This window comes from Asparagus officinalis, chromosome 7 (assembly GCF_001876935.1).
Source record: "Asparagus officinalis chromosome 7, Aspof.V1, whole genome shotgun sequence".
In the NCBI taxonomy this organism is placed as follows: domain Eukaryota; kingdom Viridiplantae; phylum Streptophyta; class Magnoliopsida; order Asparagales; family Asparagaceae; genus Asparagus; species Asparagus officinalis.
In genome coordinates, this window is record NC_033800.1 from 35560291 (window position 1) to 35580791 (window position 20501).

Genomic DNA, 20501 nt, shown 5'->3' on the forward strand with positions numbered 1-20501 from the left:
TATAGTGAAAGTTTGTAGAAGGTGGAACAATTTTCCTAGGCCATAACGTTTTGTCATGCATCTATTCATAATACTTGTATTTTGTGTTATAAATTCAGGATTTATGAACCACAAATTTTTTAAAGTTGTGAATTTACTTCTGAAGACTTTCTTAAGGGAAACCCTGCATTCTTTTTTCCCATAATCATGACTTGATTCAGACAAAGTAGCAGCTCGAGTTGCACTTTCCATTTTCTGCTTTGCTTTAGGGTTGTGGTTTGATGATTCACCATACTGTTTTAATACCAACTTTAAACTCTCAGAATCAAATACGTGATCTGTGCAGATGTAAACAGTTTCAAGCTGTACAGATCCCTGCACGAGTCATTTATTTTTATTGAACTTTTTGGGCGGGGTTGTTGACTTGTTGTTGCGTTTTATTAAATTTAACAATTTTCTCAGCTAAAATATACATTCTGAGAAGTTACATGTTGCAGTTAAAACTTATACATATCACCTGTCAATATCAATTGCTGACATTTTTCTTTCCTAAATTGATATTTCGAGCTCAGAAAATTTCTCCCAATTAATCCGAATTTTGTGTTCTAATACAGGTCCAAGAATTACTATTCCAAGAAGTCTCAGATGGGCTTCATGTGGAGCAATTTCAGTGAGCTCAAGCTCAGCCTTGCTGGTGCGCCTCTTTAGTCCGGAATGTGAACCTCAGAATATCGCTGCTTATGACAACCTAAAGTGATTGCATTCTTCTTTTTACAACTCTCAGATTTTAGAATTGATTGATGGAGCTATGCATTTTGTTATCCCCATCTGTTAGTGTCACAAAACCATTTTGCCTTGGCTTTATCCCAAAACAAAGTGATTCAGACGATAATGATGTATTTCATAACAATTTGACTGATTATGTGGGTTATGCAAATGATATCCATGAACTTATCCCTGATTTGCTTCAGTCATTTGAAACAGTTTATATCAGTTACCCTTTTGTGACATCTCTTACTGGATGAGCCTGTTACATGCAGATACAACTGGGTTCTGTGGGTCTATCATGTTTCCTATATTGAATACTCGACAAATTAGTGTTGCTGGCAATTATTTCTAGTTATACGTTTAGGAATGCTACAGGAACTATTTTGGCATTACCGTACTCTGACTGGGATAAGTTTTGTTACTCTTTCATTTTGTTGAAACCTGCAATAGTTCATGCTGACTGCTGTGTATCAATGACACAGTTCTCCTCCCTGTCCTTGATTGAGACATGCAGTGAAAGAAAAATAACTTACATTGGCACTCTTTGGAGTTGAATACACAGAATTTCACATAAACTAGGATGATTCAATTCTTTGAAGAATGCAATAAATGGAGGGGGAAAAGATCGATTTAGAAATATACCAGATGTGCAGCAAATGCACCCCTATAAACAAATGCAACTATCCAACACCATTAAGAAGGGGCTTCAAGAAAAATTAAACAATTTAATTGCTGCAAATAATCTGTAAGCCATTACTTAACTCAATGGGTAACTTCTTTTCTTAAAGAAGACACTTTCGGCATTATTTTACTTGTTTACAAGAATTTACAGCGGATTTCAAACTTTTTTAGCTTGCTATGCCAAGGAAGCACTGACCAATTCCCACGATTGCAAGAAAAAACAACATATATTCAGAAAAAATGACAAGAATTAAACATATTTGGACAAAATACACATCTCTCAATGGGAATTTGAATTTTCTGTCTTTGAACTCAACACATCTGTAGAGCCATGCTCAAGCTCCCATGATGCCAATATATTCCAAAGGACTAACCAAACGGATGGCATCATATCTTTGAGGCCTCAAATTATCATTTTGATAGCATGGCGATGAATCATCTGGTAGTTCTTTCAGAGCCTCACACAACTCAGGAGAGACCATGTTCGAATAACCATTGATATATGAGCACTTCCACCTATCATTCTTAGTTACATTGAGAACGATATTGGAGAGACAAATGTTGGTGAACTCATCCCCTTGGATTCCTTCCAATACACCCGCAACTCTTATATTTTCACCGATAACGTCTCATCATCTGGGTGCTCACCATAATGGCCTTGGATCATGATCGCTATATCAACATCTTTCATTGTCATATTAGATATATAGATGTCTCGAACATAGCCACCTCGCCCTTTAGAAGTTTTTATTCCGATGCCATGCTTTGAATTGAAGATATGGATGTCTTCAGCATTAACATTTGATATACCACCAGACATCTCACTGCCAAAGGCAATAGCTGTGCCTGATTTTGTTTCTCCGGTTATGCGACAGATACTGATGTTGTAGCTTGGTCGAGCAAAGGAAATTCCATATTCATCCCATCCACTCTTTATGACTATTAGGTCATTGCCTGTGCTGATGTAGCAGTCCTCAATGCAGACGTTGTTAGAAGAGTCTGATAGTAAAAAGTTTTGTAGTTTTAGTAGAATGGTTTTGAAAGTTTCCATAAAAAAGGGTAGATTTCAGAAAGACCAGACAAGGTTGGAACATTTTGAGATAACTACCAAAAGTTTGGAATTGTCACTTATTCCCCAAAACTCTACTTTTCTGAATCTATTTTCAAAACCCCTTTTTGGAGGTTATGTGAGATTTTTCTGGGAGTCGAGTGACATTTCCAAACTTTTTGAGGGAAATATCAAAATGGGGCAAACTGCTTGGGATTTTGTGAAATTTAGCCTAAAATAAAACTGCGGAGTGGTGAAAGTTTAGGTACGACCAGAAATAACTATCGATTTGCATGCATGTCTTGTTGAATGATAAGGTGTAAGCAAACACATAAGATTGGAATCAAGTATGTTTCTCTGAATTACTCCTTAAATGATCATGTCAGGGAGATAAAAGAGGTTGCCACACCAACTTGTGAGTACTATAAGTAGTTCATGGTGGTAACGTAAAAGAACTTTGAGATGACTCATGATTTCTGCATGTCCTAATTAATCGTGATTTCTATCAAGTCTTGAAGTTCAGGATTAAAATCATTAAACAACGACTGTGTATTTAGTGGACAGTGGTAGGAATCAAATGGAGCTATCTCTTATACATTTGTTGATCATTAAAGCTAGATGTATCAATTGGAATCTGCAAGTCATTCAATTTATTTAGGAAAGAGTTTTTCACCTGAGGTAGCAGCCTTTTCAAACAAGTGCATAAATTTCTCTAAGGATCTTGTTCTAGATACCAGATAGAGATAACAGCTACATGAAACTTAAATAATTCTTTTATCTTGAAATCAAATTTGCACACAGTTTCACTTTTGCAATAAAGAAATTGGGCACTTAGTATTCCTAACTTATGATATATATACATATAAGTATTTCATTTTAGTAGAAATATATTATGACATTCCGTTAGTAGACACTAGAAAGAAACAATAAGAAACATATAATTATATGACATAGACCCTTCATTTTCTGCCAAATATTTGGACATAAGAATGAAACTATTCAGTAAACACTTCAAAAAATCCTTTGTTTGATGTTGGAAACATTAACATGAGATAAATTTCTTTTTAAATTTTAACAAATAAATTTTCAAAACTTACTGATCTTTACCTGGATCAATTGCATCAGTGTTTGGCGAATCAGGAGGGGCCAGGATAGTGACATTCTTGATGAACACTTGGCTGTTCACTCAAGAAAAAACATTCTCAAATTATAAAGGTGACAAGGGAACAGAACCAGAATGTGTAGCTAACTAACCTGCAGTATACAGGGTGAATCGCCCCAAAGGGGGAGTTTGCGAAAGTAAGATTTAAGATGACAATCCCAGTTGAATACATAAATTCAACAAGATGAGGCCGCGTATAATCCAGAGTCTTATTATTGAATGAATCCCACCAAAAGCTCCCTTGTCCATCAATGGTTCCGTTGCTGCCTGTATAAGAAAAGGGTACTGAAATCACTCAGAAATCTTCAGTTTATTATGAATTAATGAGTAATCTTAGTATAGAGCGTATGATATTAATCAAACCTGTTATTACAACGTCTGTCAAATTATATCCATGAACGAGACTCTCGTGTCTTCCACCAGGTAGTTCTCGACCTCGTCCATATGAAGGCAGTGGATCAATGACTGGCCAATGAGAAGGATCCTAGAGAAAGATATACGAAAAGAAAGGGGGGAAATTATCAAAAAAATGCTAGTCATATGCGAAACCTGTAGTACTTGGGGATGCAGTAGTTCTATGTCGGATATGTATCGGGTACCAAAATTATGGTGCTCGGATATGTGCAGTATACCCCAAATATGTCTCCAAAATTTATATGGGATACAAGATGTACCAGATCAGATATAATCTGGGATGTATCAGTTATGTTTCAAACTAAGAAATGAATTAGCATTCAAGCCTTTAATATGGTTTAGGTTGTTTCATCCTGTCCATCTTCTTTATAAATAAGCAAGTTCAAGTGGCAATGCATAAATACAGGTTGCTAAGTTATTTATAGCATTTCTAGTCTAGTTTGCAAGAAATATGTACTTGTTAAATGATGATTAGTTTTCAGACTCAGTGTTGCTTGTAGAATTTGAATGTGTAGTGTGCTATTGGTCTCTTATTAAATTTTAGAGTTAACCGTGGATAGGCCCCTCTATTGTGTTGTTGTCTTGAACTTAGTCCCTCTCTAATTTCATTTTTGCTGATGTGATTTTTTTTTTTTTGACTCTTTATGCTCAGAGAAAAAAAAAGTTTTCTGAGAAATAGGCACCACGAGGGTAAAAGAGTCAAACAAAATCACTCACGGGTCTATCTACAAATATAAAGCAAGCGGGGTAGTGAGTTCAAACCAGCGACACTATAGGTTGTCTATCTGCAATTAACCCCAAATCCATCAAGGGGTCTATCTACAAAAATAAAACTAGAGGGTAGTAACTTCAAACCAGTGACGCTATAGGTTGCCTATCAGCAATTAACCCTAAATTTTAGGTCTTTATTCGTTTCTTTACACTTCATATGCTAGATAAAACTATATGTCACATAACTAAGACGCATTCACATGTTTATGTTTTTTTCTTCTCGTGTGGTATTTCGAGAATGACGTATCCCTTAGTAAGTCATGCTCATTGCATCGTAACAAAGATATACTAAAGGGAAAGTTTTTAAAATAGACCACTTTTGCTAAATATTTAGCAAAATAGACCACTTTGTTAAATATTTAGCAAAATAGACCTCTTTTTGGCCAATAGGCGAAAAAGAAGTCGATTTTGAAAAACAAGGCTCAGAAAACATACGGGGCTACTAATCCCGTATGTTTTCTGAGCCTTGTTTTTCAAAATGGCGGTGAGTAAGTTGGTTCTAAACATACGGGACTAGTAGTCCCGTATGTTTTCTAAGCCCTATTTTTCAAAATCGATATTTTTTGGTCTATTGGCCAAAAAGAGGTCTATTTTGCTAAATATTTAGTAAAGTGATCTATTTTACTAAATATTTAGCAAAAAATGTCTATTTTAAAAAAATTTCCCCTATACTAAATTCATCCAGAAATTTGATTCGACATCCCTAAATTACTCCATAACATCTACTCAAGTTAAACAATAGAATTGGCAGATATATGAACTAAGTACTTCAAAAAAAAAAAACCCCTAAATAACAAAGATCTATTGAAGCTCACAGTGGATCCAAGAATCACTGCATCCTTATCCAAGGACAATGTGAGGTGGCTGATGAGCATAAAACTACCCGTCAGCCATCTCCCGGCCGGAACAAAGAGCTGGGCCCCACCCTTATCGGCAAATGAGTTGAGGTAGAAGATAGCGTTCTCAAAGGCCTTGGTATTGAGAGTCACGCCGTCCCCTACAGCTCCGAACTCAGTTACTGAGACGCTGTGGGGACGATATAACTTCGATTTCGTGCTCTTGCAATCAAATCTATGTGAGGCTGCTGCCCATGGGGCTTCACCAATCAATGCCAGAAGCAGAACAACTTCAAACAACTGGGAGGAAAATAATAACAGTTTGTATCAGTAGCTTGAATTGGCTTGTAACCGAGACCCTTAAGCAACGTTTTCTTGTAGATGGGAAAAAGAAAACAGTAAACCCATTAAGATCTTAGACTGAAATAATCTTGAAATGCCCAAATTCCACTTCCTTATTAGCGCTAAGCACGATAGAAAGGAGGAGGGAATTAATCCTTTACCCATCAAAAGAAAATCGATTCTCAACACTCATCAAGGAAAACAATTTGAAAGCAAAAAAAAAATTCTAGATAAGAAAACTTAAACAAGAAAATAGGGAACCCTACAAAAAAAGATAAAAAAAACTTGATATTATCAGAGCCCAGTTCTACATTATCATCTTAGATTTTATAGCTGTATGAAGAAGAAGAAGAAGAAGAAGAAGAAGAAGACAATTGAAAAGTTAACCCGCCCCCAAAAAAAGCACTATCTTAATCACTAATTTTGTTCGCTCCACTGTTGGCTAAGCAACAAAAATTAGTATCCAAAAAAAAAAAAAAAATCACAGTGAATAAAGTAGCAAATTATGATGAAAGAAAGAGAATCTAAAGAGCATGCAGAGCAGAGCAGAGGCTTACAGCCTTAGATCTCTTCATATGACTCAAGGATCCGGACTCCCCAGCGACTAAACCAGAAAAAGATCAGAGAAATCCCTTAAATAAAGAAGAAGAAGAAAAATCAAAATTGAAGAGCACCCTCCTCAAAATTTCTAAGAAACTAGCTCCCAGTGCTCCCAATCAAAAACCCAGCATCAAAACAAGAATCCAAGTGATTTGATGTTCGATTTCATAAGGAGTCATGTCAGTGACACCTCCTGCTCTCCCAAAGAAGCAACGGTTACGGCTTTGGAACTGGCCTTTTGTCTTCAGCTGCGCCCCCCGCCCCTCAATTAAAAAACAAAACCCAGGCCTTTGAACTCCCTTTTCTCACAAAACCGCTGGCCAAAGGGAGGAAAACTGAACAGAACCCAGATGTGGGGTTTTTTTTTTTTTTTTAAAAAAATTTCTTCTCTTTTCTTTCTGTTGAGATTGAGATTTCCGCCAGTAGAAAGATTATAAACGGTCAAAAAAGGAAATTTCAAAATGATGCTGTTAGGATATCTCTTGAGAGAGTATTAAACAAGTATTAGATGGCCTTTTTCCCTTGTAAGCCACTCTTAATTAAGTTTTAGTGTAGTATCATGTCACTGTACAAAGTTCGATTTGATTTTGATTTTGATTTTGATTCACACATATGGGAAATGGGAAGCACAAGGATTGGGATCTGACCCAATTGGGATCTCCACAACATTTGGAAGCAGCACTAACCAAAGCAGATCGTCTACCCTCTGTTGGATCTGGGTGGAGTCATTATAAGAATCGAGTGAGTGTTGGTTTCATGCCTAGCTTTACTTAACAGTCTACGCTCCTTGGGCCCCTCTTTGTTGTTAGGGGTCATTATTTGCTAAGTAACATTTTTGAGGTTAGCTTGGGTAACTTGAGTGGAAAGAGGTCTTTAAAAAAAAAAATTTTGATATTGACCCCTTACATCTTTCATATGTTTTAAACTTAAAATTTTTAACTTGGGTTCTCGCTTACGCCATTTTCTTTTAAGTTTATGTCTGAACTCAAACATGTTTGTAAACTCAAAACTCGTGTAAAATCCAAACGCTCTGCTTGCCCCCTAAAGAGATGCCCTTCATCCTAGCACGTTTTCGAAATACATGAGAGGGAGATGGAAGTTTGTGATTTGACCGAGAATGGATGAACGGAGGGTAAACCGGTAATCAACAGTGTTGGATTAATCACTAGCCCAACAAGAATAAGGAAATTGGATGAAAAAAAGCTAATAGAGGAATATATTTTGAGGAAGGCCGACGATTTGAGGAACTAAGTTGAAAATATAAAATAATTACGAGACCATATCTAAACAACCCCAAAATAATCTTTTTGTCCACAATCTATTATTCATTGAACATATACAAGAAGGACAGTACTAACAAATTTACAAATCTACAATTTTTTTTGCTTCTGTTCAACCACGAGGAACATGAATGGGGAGTTCTTTGTGAATTACTATTAACTTTGACCAGTCATTAAGAATCTCATATATATATTTTTTAATTCTAGAAGCATAAAATAGGTTGAGATTTATAGTCTGATTACCACTACTCATCGAAGAAGCAAGTAGAAAAGTCTTTTATAATAGCAGCAACATTAATGTTGCTTATGCTTCCTTATCGCCTAGATATCAAGAGTCGGTTCCTTATGATGGATTGTGAGATCACACATTCATACGTTTGAACTTAGCCTCGCTACAATACAATGGGCGGACAAAGCCCAAACTCTGTCCAATTCTTATGTCCTGAATTGATGAATCGAGACACGAGGACGAATGGAGTGTGGATTAAGCATGAGATAAGATTTCTACTAATCCAAATTAGACAGCTGCGAGATAGCAACACGGTCAAATCAAATTAAATGTTTCATATATGCATCATGCACCATTTACAAGTATCTTGAAGATGAATAAATTGACTAATAACATGGTTTTCCCCTCATCACAATGTAGGGTGGCATTAGTATTGTACTATGTAGATTAATTTAACTTAATAGTTGCTTCACGGTACCTTAAAGAATCATTTTCCTAATATGTCAATGAGCACTAGAAATACGAAGCTTTATCCGTTGAGGGGCCAAGGGGGGTTTAACCGGACATGAACATAAAAAGGTGCCCCCTCCTTCTTCTGTACACTATACATTCATTCTCATGACAGGGGGACCTTTGGGATCCAATGTTCAAGCATAAAAAAAATACTACCATTTAATAGTGCTTTTGATTTTGATTTTGATTATTTTGAGAAAAACCCCCTTCAATTATGAAGTGTCTCACAAAACTCAATATTAACACTATTCTCATAGCATCCTTACGCAAGTTATCTCAAAATATAGAATGATCTAAATATCTTTTGGAGAAAAAACTACATTAGTTAAACAAATCTTCCAACCGATAAAAAGTGACTTTGAGCCATTTCCTAGTCTTCCTCTCCCTCCCTCCCTCCCTCCTCCCTTTGAAAATCTAGGCTATTTTTTTTAAATGGTTAAAGAATATCTCAGTCGTTTTAAGTCACACGCTTGTAACATGACATGTTCAACTTAAAGACGTATTATGTTAGTTATAGGGGTTAAGTGAGAAAATTTTAGGAGTTTCTCAATTTTTCAAAGTTGAGGGTGGTAATACACAACAACCTCGACTTTGAGAGAGTTTTTTTTACTCAAATCAAAGTAGTTTAGGGGTTTTTTTGATACATGCCCATACTTGAGGGTGGTTTTCTAAAAATCAACCCTAAAAATGGTATTCTTTTAATATTACTCCTTTACATCTTTCGTATTAAACATAGTCCCTCAAATAGTTGATATTGGCATTAGGTCCCTAAACTTTTATGATAATTTGAAAATCGTCTCCCCGAAATCATTGAAATTTCTATTAGATCCTCCAAATTTTGAGTTACTTGAAATTAGTTCCTTCAATTAAAAGTAGATATAGCAACTATAAGGATTATTGTTAAACAATTTATGAGAACTGGGGGAGTCTTATAGCAAATTCAATCGTTTGAGGGACTACTTTTTAATAGCTTAAGAACTGGGCCCCTAGCAGTTTCAATAATGTGAGGGAATAATTTTTTCAGAACATGAAAGATTTAAGGGAGTAATATGAAAACGATCCAAAAGAGTTTGGAGTTGTAGAATCAATGTAGATCAATATATACCTTAAGAAAACCCACAATCGTTGAAAACATTTTCCGAAGTTAGCTTTTTCTTCTTAATTGTTATCTCATTAATTGTTCATGACAGTATACACCTTTGCTCGTGTGCCATGGACACCGCATGTTCATCATCTCCACGGACCACAGACAGTGATGTAGCTGAGTCGCTGACCACCAACTTGCTTTAATTTCCAAAGAGAAAAATTACCATGTATGATATTAGGATTTTTAATTAAAATATATTTGTAGATTTTTTAACAATATCAGGCTAGATTATCAAGTTAGGACTTTTGGTGACCATTGATTATTTTGATTGACATTCTCTTTTGAAAAAGTTTTGCTAGAGGGACCCAAAATATGGGACCAATAAAGAGGACAAGTGAGGTGTCCCCCTCCTATTGGATAATGAGTTGGTCATCATTAATGATGGCCAACTCATTATCCAATAAGAGGGGGACACCTCACTTGTCCCTTTTATTGGTCCCATATTTTGGGTCCTTAAAGAATTTTTCCTTTTGAAAATCTAATAACATTTCCGACACTGCTCCACTTCCTTCAATCTGTTTAGCAAATAATTGCATGGTGGAGAAATATCTAGTTTTAATTATTATTATTATTATTACTACCGTTATTATTTTATACAAATAAAATTTGAGCGCTGCTACAGGAACCCAAAATATGAGACCAAGTGAGTGGACATGTGAGGTGTCCCCTCCCTATTGCATAATGAGCTGACATGACCAGATCATTATGCAAAAGGGAGGGGACACCTCACATGTCCCATCCCTTTATCTCATATTTTGGATCCTTAAGTTATTTTCATAAAATTTAGAAAAATAAACACCACATGAGAGGTAAAGGGACAAAAATGCAGGTGTACACCATAAATGAGCTGACTTGGATGATATCTCACATGGTCACTTATGTGATAAATTTTGTGACCATCTACACTTTTTTTTTTTTTTGAGGTTTGGGCCATGAACCTCATGGTATCTCCCATGTTTTCATCCTTGTAAGAAAATGAAAATAGTAAGGTGAGGACATCATCTAATGAGGCCAACGTATCATTAGCTATATAGTTCCACACAGGGATCTATCTGCCTTCCCCTTTGTTTTTTGTACTAAATTCTACAAAATATTTCACTGTTCTTGTTCAACCCCATATCATATCAGATCACATAATAAATCTTCAAACGAGGCAACATGGCCTCACCTATTATTACGTCTCAATCACATCACATGCATTCGAGGAGACTCACATGTGCCTCGGTTGGCGAACATCTATCTACATGCGCTACTAGCTTCGTGTAAGCAATAATGTATATATCAAAAAGCTCGCTGAAAGTAATAATAAATAAAGAATCAGAAAACCATTCTCAAAATAATAAATGAATCGAGAGCATAGGAATTTGGGCCATGCACGTTATAACGCGCAATGAAGAGAAAGCCCATAGTGCTACGAGTAAATTTAGCCCAGAATGTTTCTCGGTCAATAAATGCAACTAGCAGTACTCATTACGTGGTCGTCGTTGTATCCGATTGCAATTCTAATCAATGACCAAATAACGCATTGAACTTAACTAAACATAATATCTCCTCTCTTAATCCTCACTAATTACCACTAATCACATAATCTAAACGTTACACCTGTCCGTCTCCTTCTACGTATCACTATAAATTAGCACCAAATCCCTACCAAATCTCATACCTAAACTCCAACCTCTAACCAACATGGCAAAAATTCAGCCATACATCATCCTCTCATTCCTCTTCCTAGCCTCCCCTGCGTGGGCCCGGCCCAGTCGATCCTCACCAAGGAGAACCAAGGCCTTTCCCGGTTGCCTCACCAAGGAGAACAACGGGGGGTAAAACGGACCAATTTGCAAATATCCAGAAAAAAGAGGACTAATTTGTAAATTTTCGAAAATGTCAAAAAAAAATTGCTCACCAGCATATGAGGGAGGCGCGCCATCAACCGATGCAGCAGGAAAACGACCTCTCGATACTCGCGACATAATGGCCTACAGAAAAAGAATTCAAGAGGTCAGATCTAGAAATAAAAATCACTTTTTTATCCCCTAAAAAGGCGAGCTTGAGGCATCAAATCACTCCCTCAACCCTTATATGCGATCCCGCTATTCCATACACTAGATCAAACATGAAATAGATCAAGATTATGGAGATATACCTGAGGGGAAGCTCGAGGATCCGACAAAAATTAGATCTTGGAAGTGCTCGAACCACGCGCTCGAGGGGCTCGAAGGAAAGTCTAAATATGGAAGTTTCGAGGGATTTCTCAGTCAAGGATCAAAAGGAAGGATGAATCTAAGACGAAGATCGAGTTTTGAGGGAGAACGGAGGCTCGAGGGAAGAGAAATTCAAAAAGGAGGCAAAAGGGGGGGCCGGCCCTAGGGTGAAGAAAAAGAAAAGAAAAAGAAACCCTTCTTATATAGGGTGAACCGGTTTTGGGCCGAACCGAACCGAACCGAACCGGACCAGACCCAATTCAAACCAAAACTCAAATTGAAGTCGAACCGAGCATCGAAACGACTTCAAATCGAGCGACGATTCAACCCATCACTTACTCACTCTTCTCCTACATGTTCGGAAGAGTCGGAGGATTTTTTGAACCGATTTACTGCCATTTTTGGCTCATTTTAAGCCGGTTCAGCGCATTTGGGCGCAGAAAACACTCCGAAAAGTATACGAGTATAAACTGCCTACAGGCCGATGGAACGGCCCAATGCTGGGACTCACTGATGGAGCTCAAATCGTGCAGTGGTGAAGTCGTTCTCTTTTTTGTCAACGGCGAGACGTATCTCGGTCCAAGCTGTTGTCGGGCAATTCGGGTCATCGAGCACAAGTGTTGGGCCGCTGATGCTATGTTAACAACGTTGGGCTTCACTGCTGAGGAGGGTGATGTGCTTAGGGGCTTCTGTGATGCCGAGGCTTCGGGCTCCGGCCCAGCTGCTAATCATGGGCCGGCAAATTGATAATGTTGAAGCGTGGGTCTGGTAGATTAGTATCTGAGTTGAGTTCGGCCTGTCTGGTTTGCTTGAGTGTGTGAACTCTGTGCATTGTCAGTTGCTAGGGAGGCGCCCTTTGTTTGTCTACGTGGTTTGGTAGTATACTAGTATGCAATGAATAATGTGGCTTTTTATGATTGTTTTTCTCCCGTATATTGCCTCGTTTTTAGATTTCGATCAAGCAAATAAAAATAAACTTTTAAATTGCAGGGAATGTTACAGGAGAAGAAACAACGCATTTGTTGCAGAAAATTAGCCATTAAACTTGCTAAAGTAAAGAGAGAGAGAGTGTCCTAGGTAAATTTCCCTTGAGTTAATATTGAGTGTGCACATATATTTATACAAGTAGAAGAGGGTGATGTGTGTTCTCACAACCAATGTGGGACTAAAAACCCACTACTAACACTATTATCAACAGCCACCCTCTCCTCTCAAACTCATGTTGGATCAAACAAAGTGAGTTTGAGTATAAGAAACTAGAACCAATGAACATGTAAGACATTTGTGAAGAAATCAGCAAGCTCGTCGGCAGATGACACACGAGGAAGTAGAATTGTCTTATCATTAATGTGTTACCTCTTATTGTATATCCAAATACATTATTCATTATCTGATTGGTGTTGTAGATAGTGTATATCCAAATACTTATTCGTTATCTGTTTACTTGCCCTGGATTTGCATCTTTCTTTCCAAGAAATGCGTTTTTATTGCTGTGTTACCTCTTATTGTATAGGATTCAAATCCTCACAAATTAGATTCAGGTCCTCTCCAATTAGATAATAATGGGAGAGAGCCTAATTATCCAATTGCTACAGTCTATTCCTGCTTCAAGGGATAAAATGAATCCACATGGAATTTTCACTATTATAGAAGTAATTTTTTAAATAATAATAAAATCTTACGTGACCTTACCCTAGCCCATGAAATTGAAATGGACAACTAAAAATTAAGGTAATTGAGTTCTCTCTAATTACCACCTAATTGAAGTGGATCTCTATACAAAAGTATTTGTTGCATCTAGTTTGGTTCAAGGTAACAAATGTGATATTTTTTTTTCTACAGCAAGAAAATCTAATTATCAGCAAGAAATCTAATTATACTTCTCAATTAACATGTTTTAAACTAAAAATTTGATTACGATATTTAATTACTATGGAACTGTACAGTGCCCGTTATGGCTCCCTCGCACAAACATAAGAAATTGATTCTATGCACATTTTAAAATATGAACTATACACATTAAAAATATTATCATTCCCCTTTTGTGCAAATAATAGAGTGCATTATTTATTTCCTATGCACATAAGTTTCATGTAAATTGATTCTATCTCATTCGTTATATTAATTAATAGGATGGAGGAAGATCAAAATTTGCCCATTTTATATTTTCATCATGAGGACTTCGATGATAATCTTTTGATTCGCATAATTGGATTAGCTGTTGAGGTTGCAGATCTAATCACAAAGGTATCAGGACTTCTATCACAAGAGTTCATAGCAAATACACTTAGTTTCCGACATCCTCAATGTGGTATTACAGTTCTTGGTCTCACATACTTACAGTCCAAGGTGTATAATCATCCACAAGATTTTTGTAGAATTTACCGCATGTACCCAAATTGCTTCATGAAGTTATTCAATATCTTGAGAGAGTGGGGCCATATACAGGATACATACCATATTAGTGTTGAGGAGATGATCATTATTTTTCTTCTCACGGTTATCAGAATCAACGATACTCTATTGCAACTGATAGATTTGATCGTTCAAAATGAACTATCAATGTATGTTTCAATAAAGCATTATATGCCCTAGTATCTTTAGCATCATGCTTGATGGCACCACGTCTTCAATGTGAAGACCACTACTGCCAACTCCAAGTCATGTGTGGGATAATTCTGCTCATGAGTCATCAGCTGCAGCGAGATGTATGTCACTACTCTCTAGGTCTGCATCAAAATGCCTCCTAGACCCGATAACGATGCATCAGTGTAGACGACAAAGGTCTTATCACTGCTCGGAATGATCAACACTGGTGTTGTAGTCAACTTAATCTTCAAAGTATTAAAGGCCTTCTGGCACTCTGGTCCCCAAACAAACTGAACACCCTTCTTCATAAGGTGTGTCAGTGGTGCAACAATCTTTGAAAAGTCCTGAATGAACTTCCTGTAATAGCCGGCCAAACCCAAAAATCTATGAATCTCCGTAACGATCTTCGGTGGCTCCCAATCAAGAACTGCCTCTACTTTGGTTGGATCAACTGAAATGTCCTCCTTGCTAATCACATGGCCCAAAAATCTGACTTCGAAAAGCCAAAACTCACACTTGCTAAATTTAGCATAAAACTGGTGCTCCCGCAAAGTCTGCAATGTCAGATGATGATGTTGCTCATGCTCGACCTCTGATCTCAAATAAATGAGGGTGTTATTGATAAAAATGATCATAAACTGGTCCAAATATGGACGGAAAACCCGCTTCATCAAATTCATGAATACCGCGGGTGCATTGGTCAGTCCAAATGGCATGACAAGAAACTCGAAAGACCCATATCGAGTCAGAAAGGCGGTCTTGGGAATATCCATCTCCCGAACCCACAACTGATGATAGCCAGATCGAAGATCAATCTTCAAGAAATATTGTGCTCCCTACAACTGATCGAATAAGTCATCAATCCTCAGTAGTGGATACCTATTCTGGATGGTGACCTTATTCAACTTACGATAATCTATACACAAACGCATATTGTCGTCCTTCTTCTTCACAAAGAGGACTAGTGCTCTCCATGGAGAACGACTCCGGTGAATAAAATCCTGAGATAAAAGCTCATCTAACTGAATCTGTAGCTCCCTCATCTTAGTAGGTGCCATATGATAAGGTGCTCGGGATATTGGTGCGTGTCCGGCTGCAACTCGATACAAAACTCAACCTCTTTCATTGGAAGCAATCCAGGTATGTCCTGAAAGACATCCTGATACTCTGAGGCTACTCGTGTTTCGCTCAAATTAGCACCCCAATCCCGCATCATCACCTCCTCGACGTATGCTAGAAATAATTTCGCAAACTGGTTGCCCCGTGAGGTCGCTACAATCAACTCAGACCCATCGAATGCTCGCAAACTGACTATCTTCGTAAAACAGTCGATACTAAAATGGTAGAAAGATAACAATCCATACCAAGAATCACATCGAACCCGAACATACGTAGGATGATCAAATCGACCACAAACTCAGACTCATCTAAGCTGATAATACATCTACTACAAATGTTCTCTAGAAGCAATACATCACCTAGAGGGGTGGAAACTGACAAATAAACATTTAGAGGCTATGCAACTAGCTGGAGTCTAATCATGAAATCATAGGAGATGAAAAATGCGAAGCTCCTGAATCGAAAAGAATACGGGTTAGGAAGGAGTTCACAAGGAACATACATTCCACAACGGTCCCACTCGCATCATGATCACGCGGTACGACTGCATAAACTCTGCCTAAAGCTGTGGTCTGTTGCGCCTAAGTGTCTAGAATGTATGGGACTATCTTGTTGGACCCTGGGGGGTGAATAGAGTCAATGCTAATCTAATTCCGATTTTAAGCTAATTAAAAACTTTCTTGATTAATTAATTCTTGCAAAAGATATATGAGTGAGTTATGAGCAAAATAAATATACACAAAGCAAACTCAAACGCAATAATATGACCATGGAGTTTAGACCTTCCATCCAACGTCTCCGCTCCCCACTCCTGAGGAGAACCCACTATCACGACACAACCAGTTTGGAAGCCGGAATTTCTCTACACACTCGGTTTTCTAGTTCATCGAAAACTCTACAAGACACTCACAATGAACATACACAAACTACAACCTCAAGTGTTGGTCCTCACGTATCGCCTCCCTCAAGTGCTCGGCTTTACTACCTCTCACTAGGATTTACTGCCGACACCACTCCTCTCGGTATTGACTACGTCCTCACCACATACTCCTCTCGGTGTAAATATGTATTACAAAGTTATTCTCACAAATAAAGCTCAAGTACAATGATTTGTTCTCTACCAATGAATAAGAACATTATGAAGCTCACTCTCACTAAATCACTCACCACAACCCAACAATATATTGTATGAATAATATTAAAAGCTCAATTGAGGTGTGAGTGATAAATGAGAATAATAAAATTTTACCTCAAATAGAACTAGCTAAGATATGAACATGAAAATCAAATAATAAATAAGCTAGATAAATGAGTTAGATATCTTCTCTATAAACACAAGGAGTTTTAGGAATGATGATGAGGAAGAATTACTCAATTGAAATTAAGAGCCTCCTTGTGAAAAACTTCTCTTTTGAAATAAAACTTAAAACAAGGCTAAAACACCTCTTAAACACTTATAAAACTTGTTAAAATAATTTTCTTGGTTGGTTGGAAACTTGAATGCAATGGGGTATTTATAGCAACCCAAAACATCACTAAAAACACAAGTAAAAAGACCAAAAACCCATTAGAAAATAAAACAGGGAACTAACCATTACTGTGCAACGGCTATCTTGGCGGTCGACCGCAGCGCCATGGCCGGTCGACCGCGAAAGGCTGAAAAACACAACTGGGTCTCTGGACAATTTGCGGTCGACCGTCGCCACCATTCCAATTGACCACGAACAACTGAAAAACCAGAGTTGGTCTCTGGATAATGTACGGTCGACCGCAGCGACATACGCGGTCGACCGAAAACTGATATATGAAAACAACAGGTTTGAAAATGGACTTTGAGCACATGTAAAAAATAATAAATGTTATCCAAAATTTGTGAAACTTTGGGAAAACTTTATAAACATAAGAATAGACATGTTTGAAAAGAAATTTTTGGAATTTCATTTGTAAAAAAATCATCATTTTTGCAAAGTGTACATAATACGTGTTTTACATGAAACTTAAAAAATGAATTTTGACAAGTAGAAATATGTTAAAACTTCATGAAATGTTTTTATACATATTATAAAGCATGAAAGTAATATAAACAAGTGCAATAAACTAATATTGCATTGTTTTAACAAATAAACTCATTTTGTAAGAGAAATAAAAATTGTGTGTGTATATATATATATTGAGCTTGAAATATATTCACACAATATACGTTACAAAATTACTAATATACCTAAGTGATTACGAACACGGCTTGATCTTGAATCTTTAATTCTTTGATATGAACCTGTAACAAGCTATAATCAGTAGGAAACAAGTTAGCTATAAATTATTTGTAAAATCATCAAAACAAGAGAAGAGTGTAGGCTCAAAAACTAGAGTCCTAACAATCTCCCCCTTTTTGATGATGACAAACAATTTATGAAATATATATGAAATGGAAATACAAACTCATAAATAAACCACAAACCAAATCATTTCTCCCCCTTTTGGCAACATCAAAATGGGGAATATACTACATTAGAGTAAACCTCCCCCTACATTTATGCACAGGTTAGAAAATATGTATAGGCAAAAACTCCCCTCTGTCAAAATGCATGAGTGATATTGAAGATAAGCCATAAGAAATTCACACTCAAGAGCCAAGCACACAAGGTAAGCATATAAATGCTTCTCTCCATAAAGTACATGTATATTCATAAAATAAATATGACCCAATCACTACATTTTTAAGGACCATCCACATAAAAAATCACAACAACACAAAAAAGATAGTGTTGGTCATAAGATTCATCATTTAATTCCATAACCACCATCACATTGTTTACTACATGATGTTTATAGAAACTCATAAACTAGCATCCATCATAACCACAAAATCATACAAAAGTTTAGTTCCACCAAAAAGCTCACATAGTTTTAAACAAGTGTAAGTAAAAGTTATTACAACTTAAGTTTGTCAACTAAAACATAGTTCAAAATATGAAAAGTGTCCACAAAACATAAGAAGACACATCAATCACCACCATCAGAAGAGCCATCACCATCAGATCCTGTCTCTGAGCCAGATTCTTCATCAGAACCGTCGTTAGAACTAGAAGCTGAGCCGAAACCAGAGCCAGAAATAGAAACTGGAGCCGAAATCCCAAGGGACTGACGCTGGAGCTTGAGGATCTCCCTCACGTCCCGCTGGAGGCTGGAAACTCTAGCATCTAAACTGTCTAATCGATGAACTACCTCGCTACCCGGAATAGGAGTTGTGCGAGTACGAGGATGAGGCCTGGAGCTAGAGGAAGGAGTTCTGGATGAAGATGCACCAGAAGAGGGGATAGCAACCAATGTAGGGGCAGATATGGGTGCATCAAGATGCATCCTAGTGAGGGTTGTCTTATCAAAGAATTCTTTACTAGGTTCTGCCTTAGGTTCATTGGAAAGATCAACACCGAAGTGTTTGAAGATAATGGTAAGGAAGGACCCAAAAGGTAGGAACTTATGTTTACTAAGCATATTCTCTAAGAAGACACTCCCCCAATTTACCCTGGCATGAGCAAAGATAGCATAAACGGCATTGACTTTGTCCAGAGCAAAATGATCGAAACTCCCAGTTTTAGGAATTAAATTGTGGGCAATGATCTTGGTAACTATTTTAGTAGAGGGACTCAAAGTGTTATTATTCATGGGATATGAGTAACCAGGGCGAAACATCACAGAATCAACAAAAGGATAATTTCGTTCAATGGTCATAAGGTCAACATAGGTTCTAAGAGCCCTATTACCGTCAGCAGTAATGAAAACAGTAGAATTTGAATAAAATAGATAAACGAGAAAAGAATAGGTAGGCTCCTTATTCTTATAATCTAATAACTTATAGAGGCCAATATATGCAAAAAGTTTAGGGATATTACAGGACACTAGATCATCATAATTTATAGTCCTACCAGATAAAATTTTCAATTTGCATAATTCCCTATACTTGGGAACAAGATGAGGAAATCTAAGGTAGTCCTCATAGTGAATGGCATTAGGCAAAGGGTCTCTATCAGTCTTAGATCTCTTCTTGGGGGGCATTATGATCAAGAAAATCTAAGCAACAATAGATTAAACAAGGAACCCTAAAACAACTTAGAACAAACCCTAGAGGAACTAAAAAAGATAGAGGATATACCCAGGTTGATAGAGAGATCCCGAGGAAGAAGAGTGGTGTTAACGCGGACGACCAGAGTTGGAACGACGGTAGACCGTGAGAGAGGAGCTAGGAGTTAGGGTTTGAGGAGAGAAATTTTGGAACGAATGAAATGAGAGAGAGAGAGAGGGATCAGGCTCATATGAGAAAAAAATGCAATGGTCCAGATACGTTTAGGCAGAGGATAGATGGTGGAGATCGAATCAGGTCACAGAAACCAAAACCCAAACCTGAAAAAAAATTGGGTTCAGTTTTAATCCTGTACGGTCAACCGCACTGGGTGCGGCGGTCGACCGCAAAAAGTCTAGTGACTAAACCAAAAAATAATTCTTCGTCTGGTCGACCGCCGAGTCACTCTTGGTCAACTGCAGAAGATCCAGAATCATATCATACATGAAAATTTTACAAAATTTTAAAACTTGTTTCAATAATCTCAACTATTTATATATTAATAATATGTACAAGAGATCAGAAAATATATTCAATATGTAATTCATGAAAATTTCATATATAAAATATTTTAATTGCAAATAACATTTGAAAGCATGAAAATAAAAAACAACCAAAACTCATATTATTTGAAAATTTGAAATTAAGCACATTTTGGTACCCAATTTTTTTCGGTACCAATAGGATTAGGGACATAACCCC

At 37.1% G+C, this 20501-nt stretch overlaps 3 protein-coding genes across 3 annotated transcripts in view; 1 reads left to right on the plus strand and 2 right to left on the minus strand.

The window, feature by feature from the left end:
* Positions 1–989, plus strand: part of LOC109850724 — a 3728-nt gene extending 2739 nt beyond the window's left edge. The window contains 1 exon segment of the mRNA XM_020420794.1: positions 594–989. Coding sequence (XP_020276383.1) covers positions 594–736 — 143 coding nt within the window. The 3' untranslated portion in view covers positions 737–989.
* LOC109848693 (probable polygalacturonase) lies at positions 1501–7002 on the minus strand. The gene is given in 7 exon segments (XM_020418333.1): positions 1501–2059; positions 2062–2427; positions 3584–3654; positions 3731–3905; positions 4002–4122; positions 5639–5959; positions 6559–7002. Coding segments are annotated over 7 exon segments (1368 nt in total). The 5' UTR covers positions 6577–7002; the 3' UTR covers positions 1501–1763.
* Positions 14695–15603, minus strand: LOC109846958 (uncharacterized mitochondrial protein AtMg00860-like). The gene is made up of 2 exons (XM_020416199.1): positions 15471–15603; positions 14695–15053 (listed from the first exon to the last, which is right to left on the minus strand). Exons 1-2 carry the CDS (start codon positions 15601–15603, stop codon positions 14695–14697), a joined length of 492 nt encoding a protein of 163 aa, XP_020271788.1.